The sequence below is a fragment of the Neurospora crassa genome, linkage group II (assembly GCF_000182925.2).
Source record: "Neurospora crassa OR74A linkage group II, whole genome shotgun sequence".
Classification (NCBI taxonomy): Eukaryota; Fungi; Ascomycota; class Sordariomycetes; order Sordariales; family Sordariaceae; genus Neurospora; species Neurospora crassa.
Window position 1 is genome coordinate 1,926,290 of NC_026502.1, and position 18,940 is coordinate 1,945,229.

The following is an 18,940-nucleotide window of genomic DNA, read 5'->3' on the forward strand; positions in this document are numbered from 1 at the left end:
CCGTGGACCCAGGCCGCGCAATCATGGACAGGGTCCCCCGGCTTCACGACCCTCGTTACCGTGGCATCGGCCTTCACACGGTGACGCAAGCCCTCGTGGCTTTGTTTCTCTCTATCTAACTAACTAACTCGGTCGGCAGTTCACCAGTCGTTGATTTCATGTTGATATTTTTTTTTCTGGCTTGCGAATTTTCGTTGAATGCTGGGGAGGTCAAACCCCCCTAAGTTCCTGTTCTTCGTCAGTTATGGGTCAGACTTGAGTTCGTCTTTCATCCGGTCTTCCGGCGCATTCGCAAGGCAACTGGAAAGAAAAAAAAGTTAATTCATATCTATCTGCGAACCTTCACTCTTGTCCTTCTGACCAAAACCCATTATTGTTTCTTTTTTGCTTGACACCGCGGGCTGGACATCTCGTCACGGTTCTCTCACAAAGCCGCGATTCAATGGTCAAAATGTGGTCTTCACTAACACCAGCACGAAGACAAGCCACAACGACATCATGGAGGGATCGCCTATTGACCCTCCTCATGGCCTTGACCTTCGTCCTATCCTCACTTGCCAGCCCCCTCCCAATTGAAGGTGCCGTCGTCAAAGCCAACAACAACGATGCCGTCTCTCAGCCCCAAGCCCAAGCCCAAGCCAAAGCCGAAGTCAGGCAATTCTCAGCACCAGCGCAAGCGCAAGAGGCCGAACCAGCCACCGCCACTACTTCCGATGACACGACCAACACCAACACAGACGACGACGACCCTCTCCTCCCCGAACGCAAATACTTCCACGAACCCGGCTGGACCGAAGAGCTCAGTCACTACGACACCCGCTTCTTCACCTCGCCCGTCCCTTACGACCCCCACCTCGTGCACCTGCGCCACCTCATCCGGTCCTACCTGCTCATGACCTCGTCGCGCTCCTTGACCACCTGGCTGGCACACGGCACGCTGCTCGGGTGGTACTGGAACGGCGCCATCATGCCGTGGGACTATGATCTCGACGTGCAAGTCAGCAACATCACGCTGGGGCAGATGGCGCGGGACTGGAACCAGACGACGTTCGATTACGTGTACACCCTTTCGGAAGAAGAGGAAAAAGAAGGACTGGGCAAACAGGGCGAGGTCACTGTCAAAAAGTACTTGTTGGATGTGAACCCGTACTGGGCGCAGAGGACGAGGTTGGAGGGGATGAATGTGATTGATGCGCGGTGGATCGACATGGAGAATGGTATGTATGTGGACATTACGGGCTTGAGTGAGGATCGCGAAGAGACGGGGACAAGACAAGGGGTGTGGAGTGATAAGAATTATCATGGCTATGGGACGAGACAGATTTGGCCACTGAGGAGGACGGAGTTCGAGGGCGTGGAGGCGTGGGTGCCGTGGGATGTGGAGGAGATTCTGAAGGAGGAGTATGGGGTGAAGAGTTTGACGGAGGAGTCGTTCGCTGGGTGAGTAATTTCCTCTTCTTCTTCTGATTGTCGTTTGGGGTTGGGGGAGATGAAGTAGATGGCACTTACTGACGATCGATTGATGTGACAGACATCAATTTGACCATGGGCGGAAACAGTGGGTGAAGACGGAGTTGGCGTAGAAGACGTCGTCATGACTTTCGTCATCGGAAGAAGCCCTCCTCGGGTCGGGAAGATGAGTTCTTTTGTCTTGTTCCTTGCATTTCTGGCGTTGGAATACCGGTGGTATAAAATGGGCACATAAAGGGATCGAACATAAGAGGATTGAAGGGGGATGAAGGAAGGAACCGCAGTTTCCATGCGATATTGGTCGTTGGGATCGTCGCCAGGAGCATATATACCCCTAGACGAGCATAATACCCGTAATCTTGTAGTCAGCTTTCCGATAGAATGTGTGCCTGTTAACTCGTTTGCGAGACTGAAGGAATAGCGGCTGGCACGCAGATAGATGGCCAACAAATGGTCCAACGCTGTTGTTACATGACTTGATCGCTTGATCATAAAACACAAAAATATCCTCTATGACTCGTGGACATTTAGTCCGGATATCATCACCGACGTACAACTCCGCCAACGCCTTACCCAAACACAACCTGGTCATACTGCTTATCATCGAGATACTTTTGCAAAACACCCTGCAACGCGCCCTTCGTCTTCTCCATGGCAGGCACCACCCCCTCAATCTGCTCCAAGTTCCCTCTCATACTCTCCATATGGCTTCCCAACTGCTGCGCCACCTTGACGAGCTCCTCGTCCCCTTCGATTTCCTTGAAGACACTCCCACTTGTGTCCTTCTCGATGGGCTTGACCAACTCAATCTCCCCTTCCTCCTCCCAATCCCTTGCAGCACCAGGTCCAGTAGGCCGCATGCCCGGCGCCAACACGTGGTCCCGCTTTCCGCGTTCCCTCCATCCCCTCGATTGCGTCCGCGCATTCGTTTCCAGCGTTCTCAACCGCCTGTACGCCCGCTCCAACTCCTGCTCCTCCTTCTCCTTCTCCCGCTTAAGGAGAGCGACAGAGTGTAGCAGTGGATCGAGCGTCCTCTCGAGCGCTTGGATCGCGTTGACGGTCTTCTCAAAGTCGAACTCCGCTTCGTGACTTGGGCCTGCTGGTTCGCCGTTGATATCCCTCGGTTGCTTGGAGACAGAAGGAATGGAAGGTGGCGGAAATGGCATGCCCTTCTCCAGCTTCTTGTGTAGACGAGACGCGAAGGTGGCCAGTATGTCTTGGGCATGGGCGTGCCGACTCGAGTCGCTGCGGGTTTCGCGGAGACTGAAGAGGATCGGGCGATGGGCGTCGGCGATAATGCTGTCTACTGCGGCGATGGAGGGGGGATCGAGCGGTGACCATTTGGAGGCGATGGTGGATCGGGGGATCTGTCGGGTGCGAGAAGTGAGGTGGCGGTATTTGGGGACAGGCGGGGGCTTTTCCTTTGGTTCTTTGGGTTGTTGTTGTTGTTGTTGAGCAGGAGGTCTTTCATTCTCGTCCGGCTCTACACTTTTCCGTCGTCGCGGCTTTTCTATTTGTCCCGGGGTATTCGTATCGGAGTCCTTGGCTGACCGTTTCTCTGTCCGCTGTTGCTTAGCAGCGGCTGCAGGTACAGCCTTCTCTCTTATGGCAGCATTGGGGGGACGATGTGCTGGTCCGCGCTTGTTTTTCCGGGCAGCTTCAGGACGTTCGGAATCTTCTGCTTCTGGAACAGTTTGGCCCCTTCGACGTTGTCGTGTCGGCGCCGCCTCCTCAACATCTGCGCCCTCGGCTTCGGCAACCTTCTTTCCTTTCCTGCTCTTGGTGGTCTGTTCGCTCTGCGGAGGAGACATCCGATTCTGAGTTTGAGAGGCAGATACTTCGGCTAGTGATGAGCGACCGTTGTCCTGGTGTGCTGATGGATCTCGTCTATTCTCCTTGCCGCGTTGAGTTGTCTTGGATGAATGCTGACTTGGATTGGTTGATCTTGTACTTCGGCGGACGTCCCCCTCCTGTGCTGGTTCCTCCTCGATGGACGCTACTTCTTTTCTGCCTCGCACGCCCTTCGCTGTCGCCTTTCCGTTGTCCTTGCTCGGCCTCCCTCTTGGTCTTTTGGTTGGTTCCGGATCTGGTTGGACCTCATCTTCTACGGACTCCTCCGCAGCAGGAGTGGGCCTCCTCCGTTTCCGTGGCCTCGTTTCCTCTGCAGGCGCATTGGTACTGACATCTTCCGCACGGTCCTTGAGTGGTCGCCCTCTCTTCCTAGGGTTGAGCGGTTCCTCCGCGATAGTTTCCTCTCTAGCTTTAGGGCCTCGTTTGGACTGCTTCTCGACGACAGCAGGCGCGGATACTTCCTCTTGGGGTTCAGTATGAGGCGTCTTCTTAGGTCGTCCTCGTTTCTTTGGCCCCGGATTGGATGCGCCTCCTACGTCTTCCGCTTGCGCTTCCTCTACTGGCTTCGGCCTCCTTGTTGTCTCTTCTGCGCGCCCCGACGCGTCTTCTCCAGCCTTGGACGCGTTAGGTGGACGACCGCGTTTCCTCTTTTGATTTGGTATCTCGGGCGCCTTGTATCATTGTTAGCTTGAGGCAATTTGAAGGATGCCAGTTGAAATTACCATATCTGAAGTAAACAGTTATGCGCCGTCGATACAAATGAATAGTATGATTGAGTGTTCAAGACGAGGCCGTCAAGGTGCCGGCAGTAAACTAACGGTAACTGCCCCTCGAAATTAAGCCACAGCAATGACAGCTCGCAACGATGTTACTGTACTGTGGCTGGTGCTTTGGTACCCACTCACCGTGCTCACTTCTTTCATCCTTGTCATTGATACTGATAAGAATCTTGGCACTCTTGGCAGCCAATGCTTGGCTCACATCATCTGGCAGGCACGACAGGATCCTCGGGTTGGGGTTTGTGGGGTTCTCATGCTCACACTCGCTAGGTACACTATGTCTAGAATCCGAGGAGCCTGGTTGGGTGGCCGGTTGAACTGTGAGGAACAGAACTGAAGGGTCTCGAGCTGAAGCTTCCCCCAGTTGGCCCCTGACACCTGCTTCTCTGTTGCTACGGTTCCCCGCTTGTATCGTAATGCTGGGAATGGGCCGAGAACACTGGACCGACGGCGGCGACTTGCTCGATTTTGTCAACACACAAAAAACCCGAGTTTACCTGTTGCTTCTTGGAAATTCCTGTTGGCATCCATTTTGTGCTCGTATTATTAGGTGTCCATCCAATTGGCATCTGCAACGCGCCGTACTCTCTATCAGTTCAAGTTTTTTTTTAGCAAACCCAAGTCTCCGTTCCCTTCTCTCTCGTTCTGTCTGCCCGCCGAATTGATCACCAATATCTTACTCCACCCGCCCGCATTGAGCTACAGACTGGAGACCCCAGGCTCTCGTCTGATAGGCACGGCTAGGCCCCTCACTGCTCAGCTAGATTCCGTTGAGAACGTGTGTCCTTACATCACATCATTGGGGCTCACACCAAAAAGACAGCTTGACATCTGATTCTCTTTTCTTGTGAAATTTCCTGTACGATCCGTTCTCCGTCCAACATTCTGTAAAAGAACGGTCCCTGTCGAGCTTCACGGTTTTCCTCCACGGTCCAGACACAATGCGCTTCTCTACGTCCACCATCGTCCTGGCATTGCCTCTGTTGGCAGCTGCCGAAAGTCCCCTCGACCAGTACAAGGCCAAGTTTCAAAACTTCCTCGGAAGCTTCGCGGGTACTGCTGGTGGCGCTACCGTTCCCCAGGCCGACGAGGTTCCTCAGCAGAAACCCATTGTTTCCGACACCGACTCTGCCACCAGCAGCTCAGTAGAGCCCAAGCACATTGAGCGCCTCACGCTCGCGAACTGGAAGGATACCTTGTACGCGCCCGTCCAGCCCGAGGCCACTACCCCCGAGGAGTGGTGGGTTCTGGTTACTGGCGGCAACAAGACGTGCTTTGGTATGATGAACCTTTACCACGCATGATGATTCTTTTTTGGCAACAAATCAACTGGTTTGGAGAACTAACGAGTATCCTCATATCACAGGCCGCTGCGGACCCGTTGAAAAGGCCTTTGGCGAGACGGTGGAGAAGTTCTCGACTATCCCCAACTCCCCCCATGTAGCCGTTCTCGATTGTGAAGAGGAGCCTGTCCTCTGCAATGTCTGGTCCGCTGGCGCTTCGTCCCTCTGGGTCTTCGATATGCTCCCCCCGCCCGCCGCCATCGATGTTTACTGGAAGCGCCTAAACTTCACCACCGTCACGGCGGCCGATCTGCTCGAGACATTTGATAAGGAAACCACGGAGGGCAAGGAGGCCGCCGGCTTTCAACTCGTCGAAGGCGCGCTCCACCCCTTCGATGGTACCCTTGCCCGGTATAACCTGGCCGTCCCCATTGCTTACGCCCTCCACTACTTGAGCATCGTCCCCTCGTGGGCCATGATGCTCTTTGTATCCTTCTTTAGCAGGACGATGATGTGAGTAAACTGTCAACACTTTGTCATTTGGCGGGTTTCTAACACGCATTCTCTTGTTGTAGGAACCGCAGCGTGGGTGGCGCGCAGAACCGCCGTGCGAACCCTGCTCGTGGCGCCGCTCCCGGTGATGGCCGTTCTTAGTTGGGAGTGCCTGAACTGGGACTGCCTAAACTCGTCGCTGAAGTGATGTGCTTTATACGTATCGTTGTCGCTCTTTTTACGGATATGAAGGAAATGGCCGTCCATGGCGTGGTTACACAGCCCAAGGACGTCGTTTCACAATTCATGCAAGTTGCAGAGTTCATGAAACTTTGCTTGGATTCTCTTTCGACGTGAGGGAGTCAGAGGAGATACCGTCGATTTAGTTATCATAGCGTCTAGTACGCGGATGATGAAGGAATGGCTTTGAATGACGGCTGGGTTGGGAGACGGCTGTTGATTGTTGGGTAACGCGTTCGAATGTCTCCAAACGATAGGGGAAAAAAAAAGGGGAAGGCACAGGAACAAGCGGGAGGTTTGAAGATCGGGGTCACCATGATGGCTCGGATTAAGCAACACGATATCACCAATATGATTAATTTTTGGATTTACAAGTGTCTCGCAAGCTCGCCAGCCCCTCGAGCACTTGATCACGGAGTTGGCCATTAGCAAAGCGGCCGTAGCGTAAGTCGCTCATGCCACCCACTGTCTGTTGAATGGACGACAGAAGTGCTGCCTCTTCTTCTCCAAGAAGCTGAAGCTCGCTTTCAAGCTCCGACACGGCGCCTTCAAGGTCGGGAAGAATGGAACCAATATTATGTTTGGGAGTTTGTGAATCTGAAGTCGAGCCAAACAGCTACAAGACCAGACAGTTGCCACGAGGGCCATTAGTCAGCTCTGTCACTAGTCACTGTAAATAAGCAATCCTGAGGCGATTCTCATATCTTACAAGGCGTTCGATTTCGGCTTCGTCATCGTTCTCTGGGGCCTCCTCCTCCCGTTTGGCCTTGATCATGACCCGGCGCATGGCCTTGCCGCGCTTGGCCTCGGCTTCGATCTCGGCCGCAACCGAATCAACGACGGCATTTCTCTGGGTCTGCAGATCGCGATACAAGTTTCTGATCTGAGGCGAAGACTGAAGGGACCGCGGAAAAAGCTCAATGAACTCTTGCAAGGAGATGATTGCAGGCAGCTGCGCGGGGACGAGCAAGTAGTCGCTGAGGATCTTGGTTTCAGTAGGTGCCATTGCGCCGTGCTTTTTTGTTTGTTTGCGATAATGACGAAAATGGATAAAGACGACCTTGAGTTCTAGAACTGAGTGGTCATGCAAGCCAGTAATAAAACAATTTGTCACAATTACAACTGAACAAAGAGTACTTGTAGCCGAAAAGAAGCCCATGCAGAACAATGTAATGGAGGCGCACAGCAAAGGGGGACGCGTTGGTGCGCGCTAAATGAGCAAGACACGTGGTCCCGTGACTCAGTGGTCACTCACTATCAATCAGTTCAGTTGTTTCATTGACCCCTTCCTACCTAGGCAGGCAGCTAGCTTCAGTACACCTTCCCGGGCCACTCACTGAACCAAGCAACCATTTCGACTTGACGACACCTGCCGCCGCCCTGCCATTGTTCATCTCCTGGGATCTCCAATTTCAGCAACCAACGAAACGACAACATTGTTTTGTCGTCATTCCCCATCTACTCATTTTTTATTTTTATTTTTCCCGCGGGCCCAATACCTCACCCGCCATCTCAGGATCATCGACTCAACAACGAAGCGTTATTCATACCTTGCTCGATCCACCTATCCAACCGTTTTCACTAGACCATCTGCTGAAAACCCACGTTTGATAGCAGCAGCAACATATCAACTTTTTCGAGCACAACTCGGCCACCCCAGTCTCTCAAAATGGCCCCGTCCAAAACGCCCCAGCCGCCCTATTCCAAGGATGAGCGCGTCCTGTGTTTCCACATGGAGATGCTGTATGAGGCCAAAATCCTGGACGTGCAGCCGACGGAGAGCGGCGATGGCTGGAGCTACAAGATTCACTACAAGGGCTGGAAGAGCAGCTGGGACGACTGGGTGCCGCAGGACCGCATCCGCAAGTTGAACGACGAAAACAAAGATCTCGCCCAGCAGCTCCTCGCCCAGTACAAGCAGCTGCAGTCCGGTAAGGCGGCCAAGCAGCCTAAGAAGGGCGGCCGTCCTGGTGGTTCCGATCTCAGCTCTGCCCGCGGTAGTGAGGAGCGAACTGCGGCAGGTACGACGACACAGAACAACCGTAACCCGCGAAGGGCTCGTGATTTTGACCTTGAAACAGTAAGTGGCGGCGTTCCCTTTTCTTGATCCTTCTGTTTCGTCTCCTATATCCTCCTCTTTGCATCACCTTTAATTTCTTTCTTCATCTGTTCGACAACCCCAGCCTTCATGACCGCGAGTGGTCAAAAACTGGTTTCCGGGGCAAGCAGGTCAACTACAAAGGGCTTCGTTCATGTGGTTGTCGTTGGCGACCTTTTACAAGTGTGGAGTGTCGGTTGCTAGGCGACACAGAAAATCTCGGGCATACGGAGAAGGGGAAAGTGTCAAGGGACCACTCACAACAAAGAAGGCCACAACACGGATTTCTGAACAAAATATGAAAATCCTGAAAACAGGACGGAAAAAATGACGGGGGAAAAAAGCACAATCCAGTAGTTCTGGACAGCAAACATGGCTGTGGTTGTGAAAGGGAAGGGGGGGCACCAAACCTGAGTTTTGGAGGGACCCATAATCCGGAGCTGGGACCCTGAGCGGCCCTGCCTGGACAAGAGCAGCGAGAGAGTAAAGCCACCACCCCTGGATCTCGCAACCTCTCAAAATCTACACTCACCAACATCACTCCCCTCCCTCTGCTCGCCAACACACTTTGGGCGCTTTTCATCACCAGCACCGTTTCGGATCTCAGCAGCTTGTCACAGTCACTGGATTTGGAACACACGCAACTGTCTGCGCAACCTTGTTCCGCTCTCACAAGGGAGAAGCTGCAAATTTCTCATTCGTCCTTCCTCTTGTCATCATCGTCAGCCGCCTCCTGCTGGTCCTCGTGTCCGTCCACCTTCCATCATCCTCTCACCTTTGTCCGGATTACGCGGCATCCTTGGCCGGTCACAGAATCACCTGGAAATCTACATTTCGCCTTCGCTTGGGCTATTTGAATCTCAGTCAGGGAGAGCAAGCGGCGAGTTTCGGGCAAATATCACCACATCAACACACCATCAGATCTCTCCCCATCATCCCTTTGTGGAGAGACGGCTCTAAATCCCCCAATTCCATCATCGCCGTTGCATTCCTCGCTTGGCATCAGAAGATCATATTATATATTTCGAGATTGCCACAAGTCATCACCATGTCGCGCTCCATGCGTAGCCATGGCCGGGATTGGGACGACGACACCCCGAGTCGCAGCTCCTTGATAAGCTCGTTCGCAGCCTGCGAAGCGCGATGGTCCAAGCTAGCAGAGCCGGCAGATCGTCTGATGCGACTGCCCAACAAACTCACATCAACCTACGTCGACCGCTATGGGCGGACGACGTTCGACGATACCTACGCACTGGGCTGGACATCAACGCGGCCACCGCCCATCGGCCATAACCACCCCAAAATCATCAGGGCAAGGAATAACGGCAACTGGTCCGAGAAGTTAGAGGCATACTATAGCGAGCTACCACCAAACTATAACATTCCTTTGGCTGGTCAGGCTTGCAAGAAGGCCGATGAAGACTGGAGTTCGCGCAGCTCAACACGAGTCGCGACGCCTTTTAGAGTAGATTTTGGACCTTTCACCATCCTCCTCGAGGCACTCGCCAAGATACGCAAGCCTAGGGAGCCGACTGCAGGGAAGAAGATGTGGGAATGCCGTTTCACACCGAAGGACGTGGAAAAGGAGAAAGTACGTTTGCTGGTTGTGGTTCTTTCTTCACTTGTCGGACAACTGCCCGTACACGCCCTACAACGGCGATAGGATTCCATCGTACAGCCTGTGTATTCTACTACAATGGCCTCGCAAGCGCTGGTCATCTCATGCTACACCGTATAGCTTCCACTCATCATCTCAGCCCTAGTAGGCCGGGGTGGCGTTGGTTGAAGACAGTCTGACTAATTGGTCTGGATGCACCCTTCCAGACCATCAGTTATCTGCACAGACATCGTCGCCTTTGCCGCACCCTAGTGGGTCGACACAGCCACGTCAACACGTCGTTGATTGTCCTTGGCACAAAAGCGTCGTGTTGTTTAGGAGCGTTGTTTGCCAAGCATCTTGTCACTGGTTTTGATGAGGAACCTCATATTCATTGCAGGATCATTACTAATAGTTCAAATTATAGGAGGACAACTTCCACAACCGACCATCCATCAAACTCCCGCTACCAGATCACGTCAAGGCGTTGCTTGTCGACGACTGGGAAAATGTCACCAAGAACCAGCAGCTGGTGCCTATTCCCCATGTCCACCCTGTCGACGAGATCCTGAAGGACTACCTCGAGCATGAGCGTCCCAACCGGGTACCAGAGTCGCCACAGATGGATATTCTCGAGGAGACCGTTGCTGGGTTGCGCGAGTACTTTGACAGGTGTCTAGGTAGGATCCTTCTCTATCGGTGAGTGGTGGCCCGCATCCCTTGTCCCGTCTGGTCTGGAATACTGACAAGAGGCACAGCTTTGAGCGCGCACAATACCACGAGCAGCACTTGATCTGGACTGCCGGCACGGACGAGAAGCATAAGAGCGCCTCCGACACTTATGGCGCTGAGCACCTCGCTCGTTTACTGGGTAAGATATCACCGTTAAACCCATACATCCATGTCTGCTTCTTTATCCCCACAACCTTACTAACTCGTCCCACAGTATCCCTTCCAGAACTCGTCGCCCAAACAAACATGGACCAGCAATCAGTCAACCGCCTCCGCGAGGAGCTTATTAAGTTCACCAACTGGTTCAGCCGCCACACGACCAAGTACTTTGTCAGCGAGTACGAGACACCCAGCCAGGAGTATGTGGACCAAGCTAGAAGCGTTTAGGAATCTTCTTTTGGCCATATTCCGAGGGAGGTGTTGGAAGAGATGAAAGCAAAACGGAAAGCAGAAGCTTTGTCCGAAGCTCAGGGGGCGAAGAGCTCGAAGAAGAAGACCCGTTGAGGTGATTTCATCTTCCTGCGTTTAGCTGTTTTGTCGGGTTGTGCAATGATGTCGAGGCGGTGACTTCTTACCTCCTGAAGGATAAAGTTTGTACGGGTGTGGATGTCACTGAGTCGAAGTTCGGTTTAGGTGCGGTTGTGGTTCCGGGTAAGGCTGGAGGATGGCGAGATCAGACAGACACCAGTCAGTGGGTTATGGTCTTGCTACGGACGGAGGGCAGTTGAGTGCCTGGCTCCCTCTTTTCTTTTTTCTTCTCTAGATCATGTTGGTCTGTCGCTTTGATTATGTGGTTGTGGCTTGATAGCTCCTTTTGGGCGCGGATGGCCGGCGTTTGTGTCTTGCTTCTTTTTTTTCCTTTTAATTCATTTGAGGTTGAGAGTACTTGCGCCTTCTCTTCTTCCCATTGCACTAGGAAACAGGGGGGGGAAAATTCGGATGGTTTTTAGAAAAGGAAACTGGTATGATAGATAATAGCATCGTTGTGTTTGTGTGTGTGATGAAGTGTTGAAGCTTGAGTGAAGAGCCAACGACCGTTGTCTGTCCGTGGATAGTGAATATGATCTGCATATGTGGATATAATCATCAGGGCCGAGTAGAGGTCTAGTTCCTTAAGGTGTCGCACACAGTGGTGATGTTCATGACCTGATAAGAGGTACCTCTCGCTTCAGTCACATCCGTCCTTGTTGCTCGCTTTTTTCTTAATCACTACAGGCATGTTTAGCTGCCGTGCAGATCACAGGTAGTTACTTGTTCCAACGTGCTTTTTCCATTCCCGATGATGTCCTACTACGTGGAATTCGTAGCATACAGTATTGTACAAAATGGTGGTCGAGAAAGACGGGAGTATCCGAGCAAGCAAAGCAGTGCTTCTAGACGGCGTGAGATCCGAGGTAAGCCAACCGAGTGAGTACACGAGCTCAGTATTTCCCAGACACAAGCCCGTCCCGAAAGAAATTCAACAGCTGGCTCGGGACGTAGTGACAGAACCATGCGCCCAGCCAACCATTTGGCAATATGCTAAACTGGGCGCGGTCTTGCCAACCCTCCCTGTCCTTCTCGACCTCCTATCCCTCCTCCTCCTCCTCATTTCATTCTTCCCCCTTTGCCCTGTCAACAACTTGGAACTTAGAGAGCCTTAACCTTGGGCAAAACACTCTTCATCTTGCCAATAACCTCCCAATCACTTCTCGTCCTCACGCCCAGATCCCCAGCCCGCTTACCATCCCTGACCACCGCCCCTCCCTCCACCACCATCTTCTCCACCCCTTCGACATTCTCAACTTTCTGCGCCTTCAGCTCCTCCACCACCTTGGAGAAATCCACTTCGTCCTGGACGCCCACGCCCGGGATGAACCGTCTCACTTGCTTCTCCACCACAAACCCGGCGTCCGGCTTGCGCTCATCCTTCAGCTCGCGCTTGGTCAAGCGGTGGGGGACCTCCTCTACCCGCACGAGCTCCTTGACTTTCATCAGCATGCCGGCGAATTGGGGTTCGACGGGGTGGAAGACGGTTTGGTTGCGGCGACGGAGACCGAGGGCGGCGAGCACGCCGTGGGTGCGCTTGGGCAGACCGATGGCGGAGCGGTGGAGGGTTATGCGGAAGAAGGACATTGTGGCGGTTGTGTTGTTGTTGTTGTTAAGAAAGGAGGGTATCTCGGAATGTTCTTTTTGTGTGTGTTGGGAGGTTTGGTATTTCTGGTTTGATACGCCGACGATTGGAAGGTTTGGACTCGCTCGTGGGAGGGGTAGGTATCGGCGTCGTCGTCGTCGTCGTTGAAGGTCGGATGATGTAGGTAGGTTGGGGGATAAAAATGGATTACTGCCGCGTTCCTGTGATATGAACAATGATCCGAAAGTCAGTTGAGGTGTCCGTCCGGGTGGGTTTGAAATGCGCCAGCGCAACCGAATTCGAGATGCCGTCCAGTTTATTCAAACAGGTGCGGCGCCGCTTGCGCCAAAAGGTAAATCGTATTGGTGTCAGAAAGGATTCGCTCGAATTATTACGCACCTCGCGAATAACGCTCTACTTTCCGCCGTCAATCAGTCGGATGAGAAAACGGAGAAGGGAACCTCGAAGGCCGTTGGTTCGGTAGCCTCGTCTCGTACGTAGCGTGTGTTTACGGCCCGCCGGGGATCTCCTCTGGATGGATCACCACAGTTGCCGTGCGCCGGCCGGGGACGGTAGCTACGGCCTACGGGGTTCGTCGGTGGGTCAGGTACTGCGCACACACTGCGCGGCACGATTGGCTGGTCGCGATTTGGCCGGTGGGGCAACGGTTCAGGAACTCTTTGCTAGAGCAAGATAATTCTGCCGTGATTTACCGCTTAAATTTCAAAGTGAGGTTGTTGTTGGTCACGATGGCGAGTACAAGTTTACGTCGATAGATTGATGCGCGTTCTACATTAGTGGTCACTCTTTTCGTTCCTAATTTCTTGAAACTTTAAAGATACTTTCAGGTTGTAAAATGCTGTAAACTCGCAAACGCCAATTGCTCTTCAAGTCGTTTAAGGAAACTGAACAACCGGACAAAGCGTAAACTGCATTTTTTTTTTTAAAAAACCTAATCGCTCCCACCTTCTTTACTTACTACCATCTGTGTAAGACAGCCAAAGAGGTACGAAACGGCATATCGTCAGTGGTCTCTCTCTTACTAGCTTCACGTCTTCCAAGTAGTGTACCTACGGCCCAGCGACCGGATTCACCTCGATTTATCCCCGCGAAGTGGAACCCGGTCGGCCTTCCGGAGTTACCCCGCTTGAGCGCCGAAGCTCTGATTCTCCACTTAAATCGGAGCCTCTAGAGGTACCGGAGCTTCTGCCGGAGTTTAGTGGGCCACTTCCGATCCGCTCACTTATTGATTACCGGACGGGACCCGGATCGGATCCCCACAAAATCCAGCCGAGTGAACTTGGTGACAATCATGCTTAACTTTTAAGATCGCCAAAGGATGCAAGGGTTACGTCCGTAATGCCAGGTCTATCCTTTGGGTTCCGCATTAGGTTCCTGCTCCACTTCTTTCCAAGGTCTTCCCTCTTCTTGCAAGGCTGTTGTCGTTCCTGGTCATATGAGTCCTATCCGATATGTCGTTGCAGCATGGCGATTCGGGATGGAATGACGGTACAGTCCATTGTATGCTGTTATCTAGAGATGTACCTACCTGTCGCCACCTCTAGGGCTCGGATGACTTTGGCAGCTCACATCACAAGGCATCGCTGGTACCTGACATTAACATTGGCATTTACATCTTGACAGTTTGCAGGTGGAGCGCATCAGCATGATCCTCCCGTCCGTCGTTCCGATCCCGAGGCGCAATTAAGGGTACCATAGCCCGATATCCTATGTACCGCATCAAGCACAATTCCTGCGGCCTTCCAAGGTGACTTTGACATATCACCGTCACTTCCGCATGCATATGTTTATGATACTAATTAACTATTTTCTCATAATCACTGCCAGGTGTTTCATTATCTTACTGGTGGCTGACATCTCAGGTCCGCGAGTGAGAGTATTCCATGATAGGAGATTGACTTCATTGTTAAAGAATGGTTCAATCTTTGTGAAGTGCTGTAACCATGAAAGATAATATATAGGTTAAATCCTCTTAGCATAACAAGATACTTTCTACATCACTTCCGCATGACGCAACGACATCTTGACCTGCTCTACTCGCCTTATCAACTTCAGTTAACCCAGCGAAGGCCTCTCATATAGATCTTTCGAACTTGACTTTCGAAATAAAATCACTTTGATGTAAGCATAAGCAGGCTTAAAGGTGGAAAGAAGCTGTAATGAGACCTGTACATAGTTGACCGACACTTTGAATCCTGCTTATGCCTGCGTAACAAGTGATTACCCGAAAATCACCTTTAACAGATTATACGGTATCAACCTGGAACCAACCGAGATCCTTGCCAGACCATACCCGCTTACACCACCATCCAGAACCACTTGCGCATTCCATTACACACCAAGATCCATCTCACCTTACCCTATCCGTCAGGGTGACGGCGTGCAGGTTACAGGCCAGCAAGGCGGGCTACAAACAATACCTACACTCCACATCCACCCCCTTCCCTTACATACTGATCTTACCTTATCTCAGTCGATTACCGAGACGCCATGCCGCGCTGCTGACTCCCCCAAGACCACAAAGCCCCAGCAGCCAGGTCCAGATGTCCGAAGCTGGGGACCTTGGGTCCAACCTCCTTGCATACATACCACGCAGTGCATTGTGCACGCTTCAAGCCGCGGATGACCCGGTAGATCTGCTTATGTAGAGGGGAAAGGGACGGGGGGTCAAGTGAGATGACTTGCATTGGTAGCCGTACGCTAGTACCAGTACTTACGGACATAGATGACCCCCCTTGTTGATTTCTTCCCTTGTCTGTCTTGTACCTGTACCTACCTGACCATGTCGGAGACCCTACGACGGCTGTCTACTTACGATTGGGAGGGAATACTGCCCCACGGGCCGTTTCCCCACGACCCATGTTCTATTCTCGGCGGCCATAAGCCCCCCCATAAGCCTTGCATATACAAGTCCTGTGCACCTTGAAAGTCCGAAAAAGGAAACCCTCCGGTGTGTCGCTGATGCATAGAAGATTGTAAGTAGAATGTCTCGAAATCTCAGCCGGGGTTTGTCCTACCCAGTCGGCTTTCGTGATACGCGCTAGGGGCATAGCATCCAGATCACCTTGACGAGACGCAGCGCTGCAGACTGCACCTGTGGCTCGTTGGCCCATAATGCAAGTATGCATCTCGGGTCGACTTGGCGGTTGGCGGTCTTTCGGCGACGACAGGGGCGCCCGACTTCCGTGATTCCATCGTGTAGTCTCGACGGTAAGTGAAGCAGTCCCTGCATGTTAGTGACCCCGTCTCACAGTAACAAAAAAAATACACTCATTTGGTAGTTGATGCTGTCTTGATTGCATTATGGGGAAATCCCCCCGTAAATGGTAATGACGTATTCTGTCATACACTCTTCCCTTGCTTGATGACCCTCTACCACCTGCCGAAGAAACAAAATGAAAACATTCATGACCGTAACCGCTCCGTAAAGTAAAATATCCCATGTCTAACCATCCCAAATCCCGATATAATTTCCTTTTAAATTTGGACCTCAACACGACCCTCAGTACCCGGAGGGCCGGGCTGCTGGAGGCTGGGGAGAAGGTAGGTGATATCATCCCAAGGATGACGGTAAAGACCAGTGCGGAGTCTCTTCTGGTCGAGGTAATGGGCAATGAGACCAATGGAACGACCAAGCACGAACAGACCGTTGAGAACGCCCATGGAGAGGTAGTCCTCAGCCTCCTCCGTGCTGAAGGCACCGCAGTTTCTTAAGAGATCAACGAAGCAGACAGCAATGCAGCCGTCGACATTGAGAATAAGGTTGTCCTTCTTGGAGGTAGTGACACTCTCGACGGCGAGGGCGTAGTCGAGGAGCTTGGTAGAGGGGAACTTGGCCTTGACGTATTCCTTGACAAGCTCGACACGAAGATCGGGGTTGTTGCGAGACTTGACACGGTGACCGATACCGGGGATAAGCTTGTTCTGCTTGCGCATGGTGTCGACAAACTCACGGGGGCTCAGGCCCTTGTCGAAGGCCTTGGTGAACTCCTCAGCAGCACCATCAAGGGCACCACCGAAACGAGAGCCAATGGTCAAGAGACCAGCGACCAAGGAGCTGATGAGATCCTTGCCGGCACGAGTTGTGATAATGGTGTTCATGGCGCCAGACACGGCAGGACCGTGATCGGCAGTAAGCATGAGAACCATCTCAAGGAACTTGGCGGCATAATCGGGGAGGCGGCGGCGGAACCAGAGAAGGGACATGACACCGCCGATACCAATCTCCTCCTTGAAAACGTCCGAGATGGGCATGCCAGCGTAGAGGAGCTCCTGACCACGGTCGTCGGAAATGGTAGAAATGAAGGCAGCAGGCTTACGAATAAGGCCAAGCTCCTGAGCCCACGAGTAGTCGATGGGGATCTTGGGAACAACGGGCTCGGGGGCGGGGACAATGGTGCCATCAGCCACAAGCTTGTCATAGACCTGCTTGAGGAGAGCAGGCATGTCCTCGAAAGTGTCGGGAACATAGAAACCAGCCTCACGCATGCTCTTGTTCTTGGTGGCCGCGGTCTCGAGCTGAGAGTTGGCGAAGGCACCAGCGTGACCGAACTGAACCTCAGTCTTGAACATGCTGGCGCAGGTTCCAATGGCCCAAGCAACGATGGGCTTGGTAATGATGCCCTGCTTGACAGCGTCAATCACCTTGTATTCCTCAACACCACCGACTTCACCAAGCAAGACGAGAATCTTGCAGTCAGGGTCGGCCTGGTAGCGCAGGAGATGATCGATGAAGGTGGTTCCAGGGTAACGGTCACCACCAATGGCAACACCCTCGTAAACACCATCCGTAGTCTGGGAGATGATGTTGTTGAGCTCGTTGGACATGCCACCGGACTTGGAGACATAGCCGACAGAGCCCTTGCGGTAGAGCTTGGAAGCAACAATGTTGTCCATCATACCACCAGTGTTACCGATCTTGAAGCAGCCGGGCTTGATACCACCAACGGTGGCAGGGCCAATGATGGTGATGCCCTTCTTCTTGGCAACGTAGGCAATCTCGCGAGCGCGCTGATTAAGAACGTGTTAGCTGCCTGAAACAACCAAGGCAAGGGTGGGTGGAAGGCAAGTGGAAGCTTACGCGCTCGGGAACACCCTCAGCAATGATAGCAATGGTCTTGATCTGAGGGTACTCCATCAACTCCATGGTGGAGCTGTAGACACTGCGGGAGGAGGCAAAGTTGACAACGACGTCAACATCGGGGTGCTTGGCGATAGCCTTGGGAACCTCCTGGTAGACGGGCAGGAGGGTCTCGCTAGTGCCCCAGTACATCTTGCTGACGAACTGACCACCAAAGGTGTAGATAATGCCAGCGACCGAGGGGGTGGAGCGCTTGCAGATGAAGTCGAAATCGAGCATGCCCTGGACAGCACGGGGCTGCAGACCGTAGACGAAGCATCGTGTCTTGTCGTTGAAGAGAGCATGGGCGGGGAGAGGGCTCAACGGCCTGCTGGGAGCAGCGAAGCGGCGAATGTTATCGTTCGCAGAGAGGTTGCCGGGAGCAGGGCTGGCAGAGGCGCCATTGGCACCGTTGGTGCTAGCGGTCGTTGCGGAAGGCATCTTCACTGAATATGGTTATGGTGACTCTCCCAGCGGATGACTTCCTGTGATGGTGGGGTATAAAGGAAGTGAAGTTGGAGAGGCGATGTGGTGATATGAAGGATGGGAGAATTGAAAGAGGAAGAAGGAGGGAAATGAGGGAGATGGGTCAAGATCAAGACTTGAGGGGGTGTAGGGGAAAAGAAAGAAACGGGAGATGAGGTAAATGGAGGGTTTTGGTGACGGGGGGACTGGAGCAGCGAGGTGGGAGGGGGAGCGTATTTTTTTGTCTGGTCGGTTCCTGCTCTTTGGTAACAATCTCGAGGGTACGTAACAAGGTCCCTCTTCCTGGTCGGGTGGCAGAATTGCTAGCGCAAGTTTGCAGGCGAGGGGGAGGAGGCAGGAGCAGCTCCGCAGTTTCAATTTGACAGCCGACTTCACCAAAAAATCCAGGTCCAGAAACTGTCTTCCAAATCTCAACTGTCTTCTGGTCGTGTGTCTTTCCTTCCGTGCTGGTGTTCGCTCGCCGCGGACGTCGAGTTAATTGGCCAGCAAGGGGTGGTCAAATCCAACAAGACTGCCGACTTCCCCAACTCTTTTTTGGACCCTGGTCGATCGGACCGTGATGCTTGCAACCTCAATGGCTATGCGACACCGGAATTGCAAAGAACACACGGACGGCAGCCTCTGGTTCGAGGTCAACCTTTTTTTTTTTCCCTTCCTTC

At 52.8% G+C, this 18,940-nt stretch overlaps 8 protein-coding genes across 8 annotated transcripts; 4 read left to right on the top strand and 4 right to left on the bottom strand.

The window, feature by feature from the left end:
- Positions 1-451: 451 nt before the first annotated feature.
- On the top strand, positions 452-1,941 carry NCU06792 (mannosylphosphate transferase; the record flags this gene model as incomplete). The annotated part of the gene is made up of 2 exons (XM_958540.2): positions 452-1,440; positions 1,532-1,941. The coding sequence occupies 2 exons, from the start codon at positions 452-454 to the stop codon at positions 1,581-1,583; spliced, it is 1,041 nt and encodes a 346-aa protein (XP_963633.1). The 3' UTR covers positions 1,584-1,941.
- NCU06791 (hypothetical protein) lies at positions 1,550-4,130 on the bottom strand. Its single transcript, XM_958539.2, has 2 exons — positions 4,044-4,130; positions 1,550-3,992 (listed from the first exon to the last, which is right to left on the bottom strand). The coding sequence occupies exons 1-2, from the start codon at positions 4,044-4,046 to the stop codon at positions 2,040-2,042; spliced, it is 1,956 nt and encodes a 651-aa protein (XP_963632.2). The 5' UTR covers positions 4,047-4,130; the 3' UTR covers positions 1,550-2,039.
- Positions 4,131-4,529: 399 nt separating this feature from the next.
- NCU06790 (hypothetical protein) lies at positions 4,530-6,840 on the top strand. The gene is made up of 3 exons (XM_958538.3): positions 4,530-5,378; positions 5,467-5,896; positions 5,959-6,840. The coding sequence occupies exons 1-3, from the start codon at positions 5,042-5,044 to the stop codon at positions 6,035-6,037; spliced, it is 846 nt and encodes a 281-aa protein (XP_963631.1). The 5' UTR covers positions 4,530-5,041; the 3' UTR covers positions 6,038-6,840.
- NCU06789 (hypothetical protein) lies at positions 6,425-7,272 on the bottom strand. The gene is made up of 2 exons (XM_958537.2): positions 6,825-7,272; positions 6,425-6,731 (listed from the first exon to the last, which is right to left on the bottom strand). The coding sequence occupies exons 1-2, from the start codon at positions 7,119-7,121 to the stop codon at positions 6,471-6,473; spliced, it is 558 nt and encodes a 185-aa protein (XP_963630.2). The 5' UTR covers positions 7,122-7,272; the 3' UTR covers positions 6,425-6,470.
- A 397-nt stretch (positions 7,273-7,669) lies between these two features.
- Positions 7,670-8,222, top strand: NCU06788 (hypothetical protein; the record flags this gene model as incomplete). Its single annotated transcript, XM_958536.2, has 1 exon — positions 7,670-8,222. Exon 1 carries the CDS (start codon positions 7,785-7,787, stop codon positions 8,220-8,222), a length of 438 nt encoding a protein of 145 aa, XP_963629.2. The 5' UTR covers positions 7,670-7,784.
- A 495-nt stretch (positions 8,223-8,717) lies between these two features.
- NCU06787 (hypothetical protein) lies at positions 8,718-11,425 on the top strand. Its single transcript, XM_958535.2, has 4 exons — positions 8,718-9,804; positions 10,238-10,509; positions 10,569-10,681; positions 10,757-11,425. Exons 1-4 carry the CDS (start codon positions 9,262-9,264, stop codon positions 10,927-10,929), a joined length of 1,101 nt encoding a protein of 366 aa, XP_963628.1. The 5' UTR covers positions 8,718-9,261; the 3' UTR covers positions 10,930-11,425.
- A 131-nt stretch (positions 11,426-11,556) lies between these two features.
- On the bottom strand, positions 11,557-13,282 carry NCU06786 (50S ribosomal protein L30). Its single transcript, XM_958534.3, has 2 exons — positions 13,055-13,282; positions 11,557-12,876 (listed from the first exon to the last, which is right to left on the bottom strand). The coding sequence occupies exon 2, from the start codon at positions 12,655-12,657 to the stop codon at positions 12,172-12,174; it is 486 nt and encodes a 161-aa protein (XP_963627.1). The 5' UTR covers positions 12,658-12,876; positions 13,055-13,282; the 3' UTR covers positions 11,557-12,171.
- A 2,659-nt stretch (positions 13,283-15,941) lies between these two features.
- On the bottom strand, positions 15,942-18,739 carry NCU06785 (ATP-citrate synthase subunit 1). The gene is made up of 2 exons (XM_958533.3): positions 17,757-18,739; positions 15,942-17,686 (listed from the first exon to the last, which is right to left on the bottom strand). Exons 1-2 carry the CDS (start codon positions 18,234-18,236, stop codon positions 16,154-16,156), a joined length of 2,013 nt encoding a protein of 670 aa, XP_963626.1. The 5' UTR covers positions 18,237-18,739; the 3' UTR covers positions 15,942-16,153.
- Between the last annotated feature and the right edge of the window lie 201 nt (positions 18,740-18,940).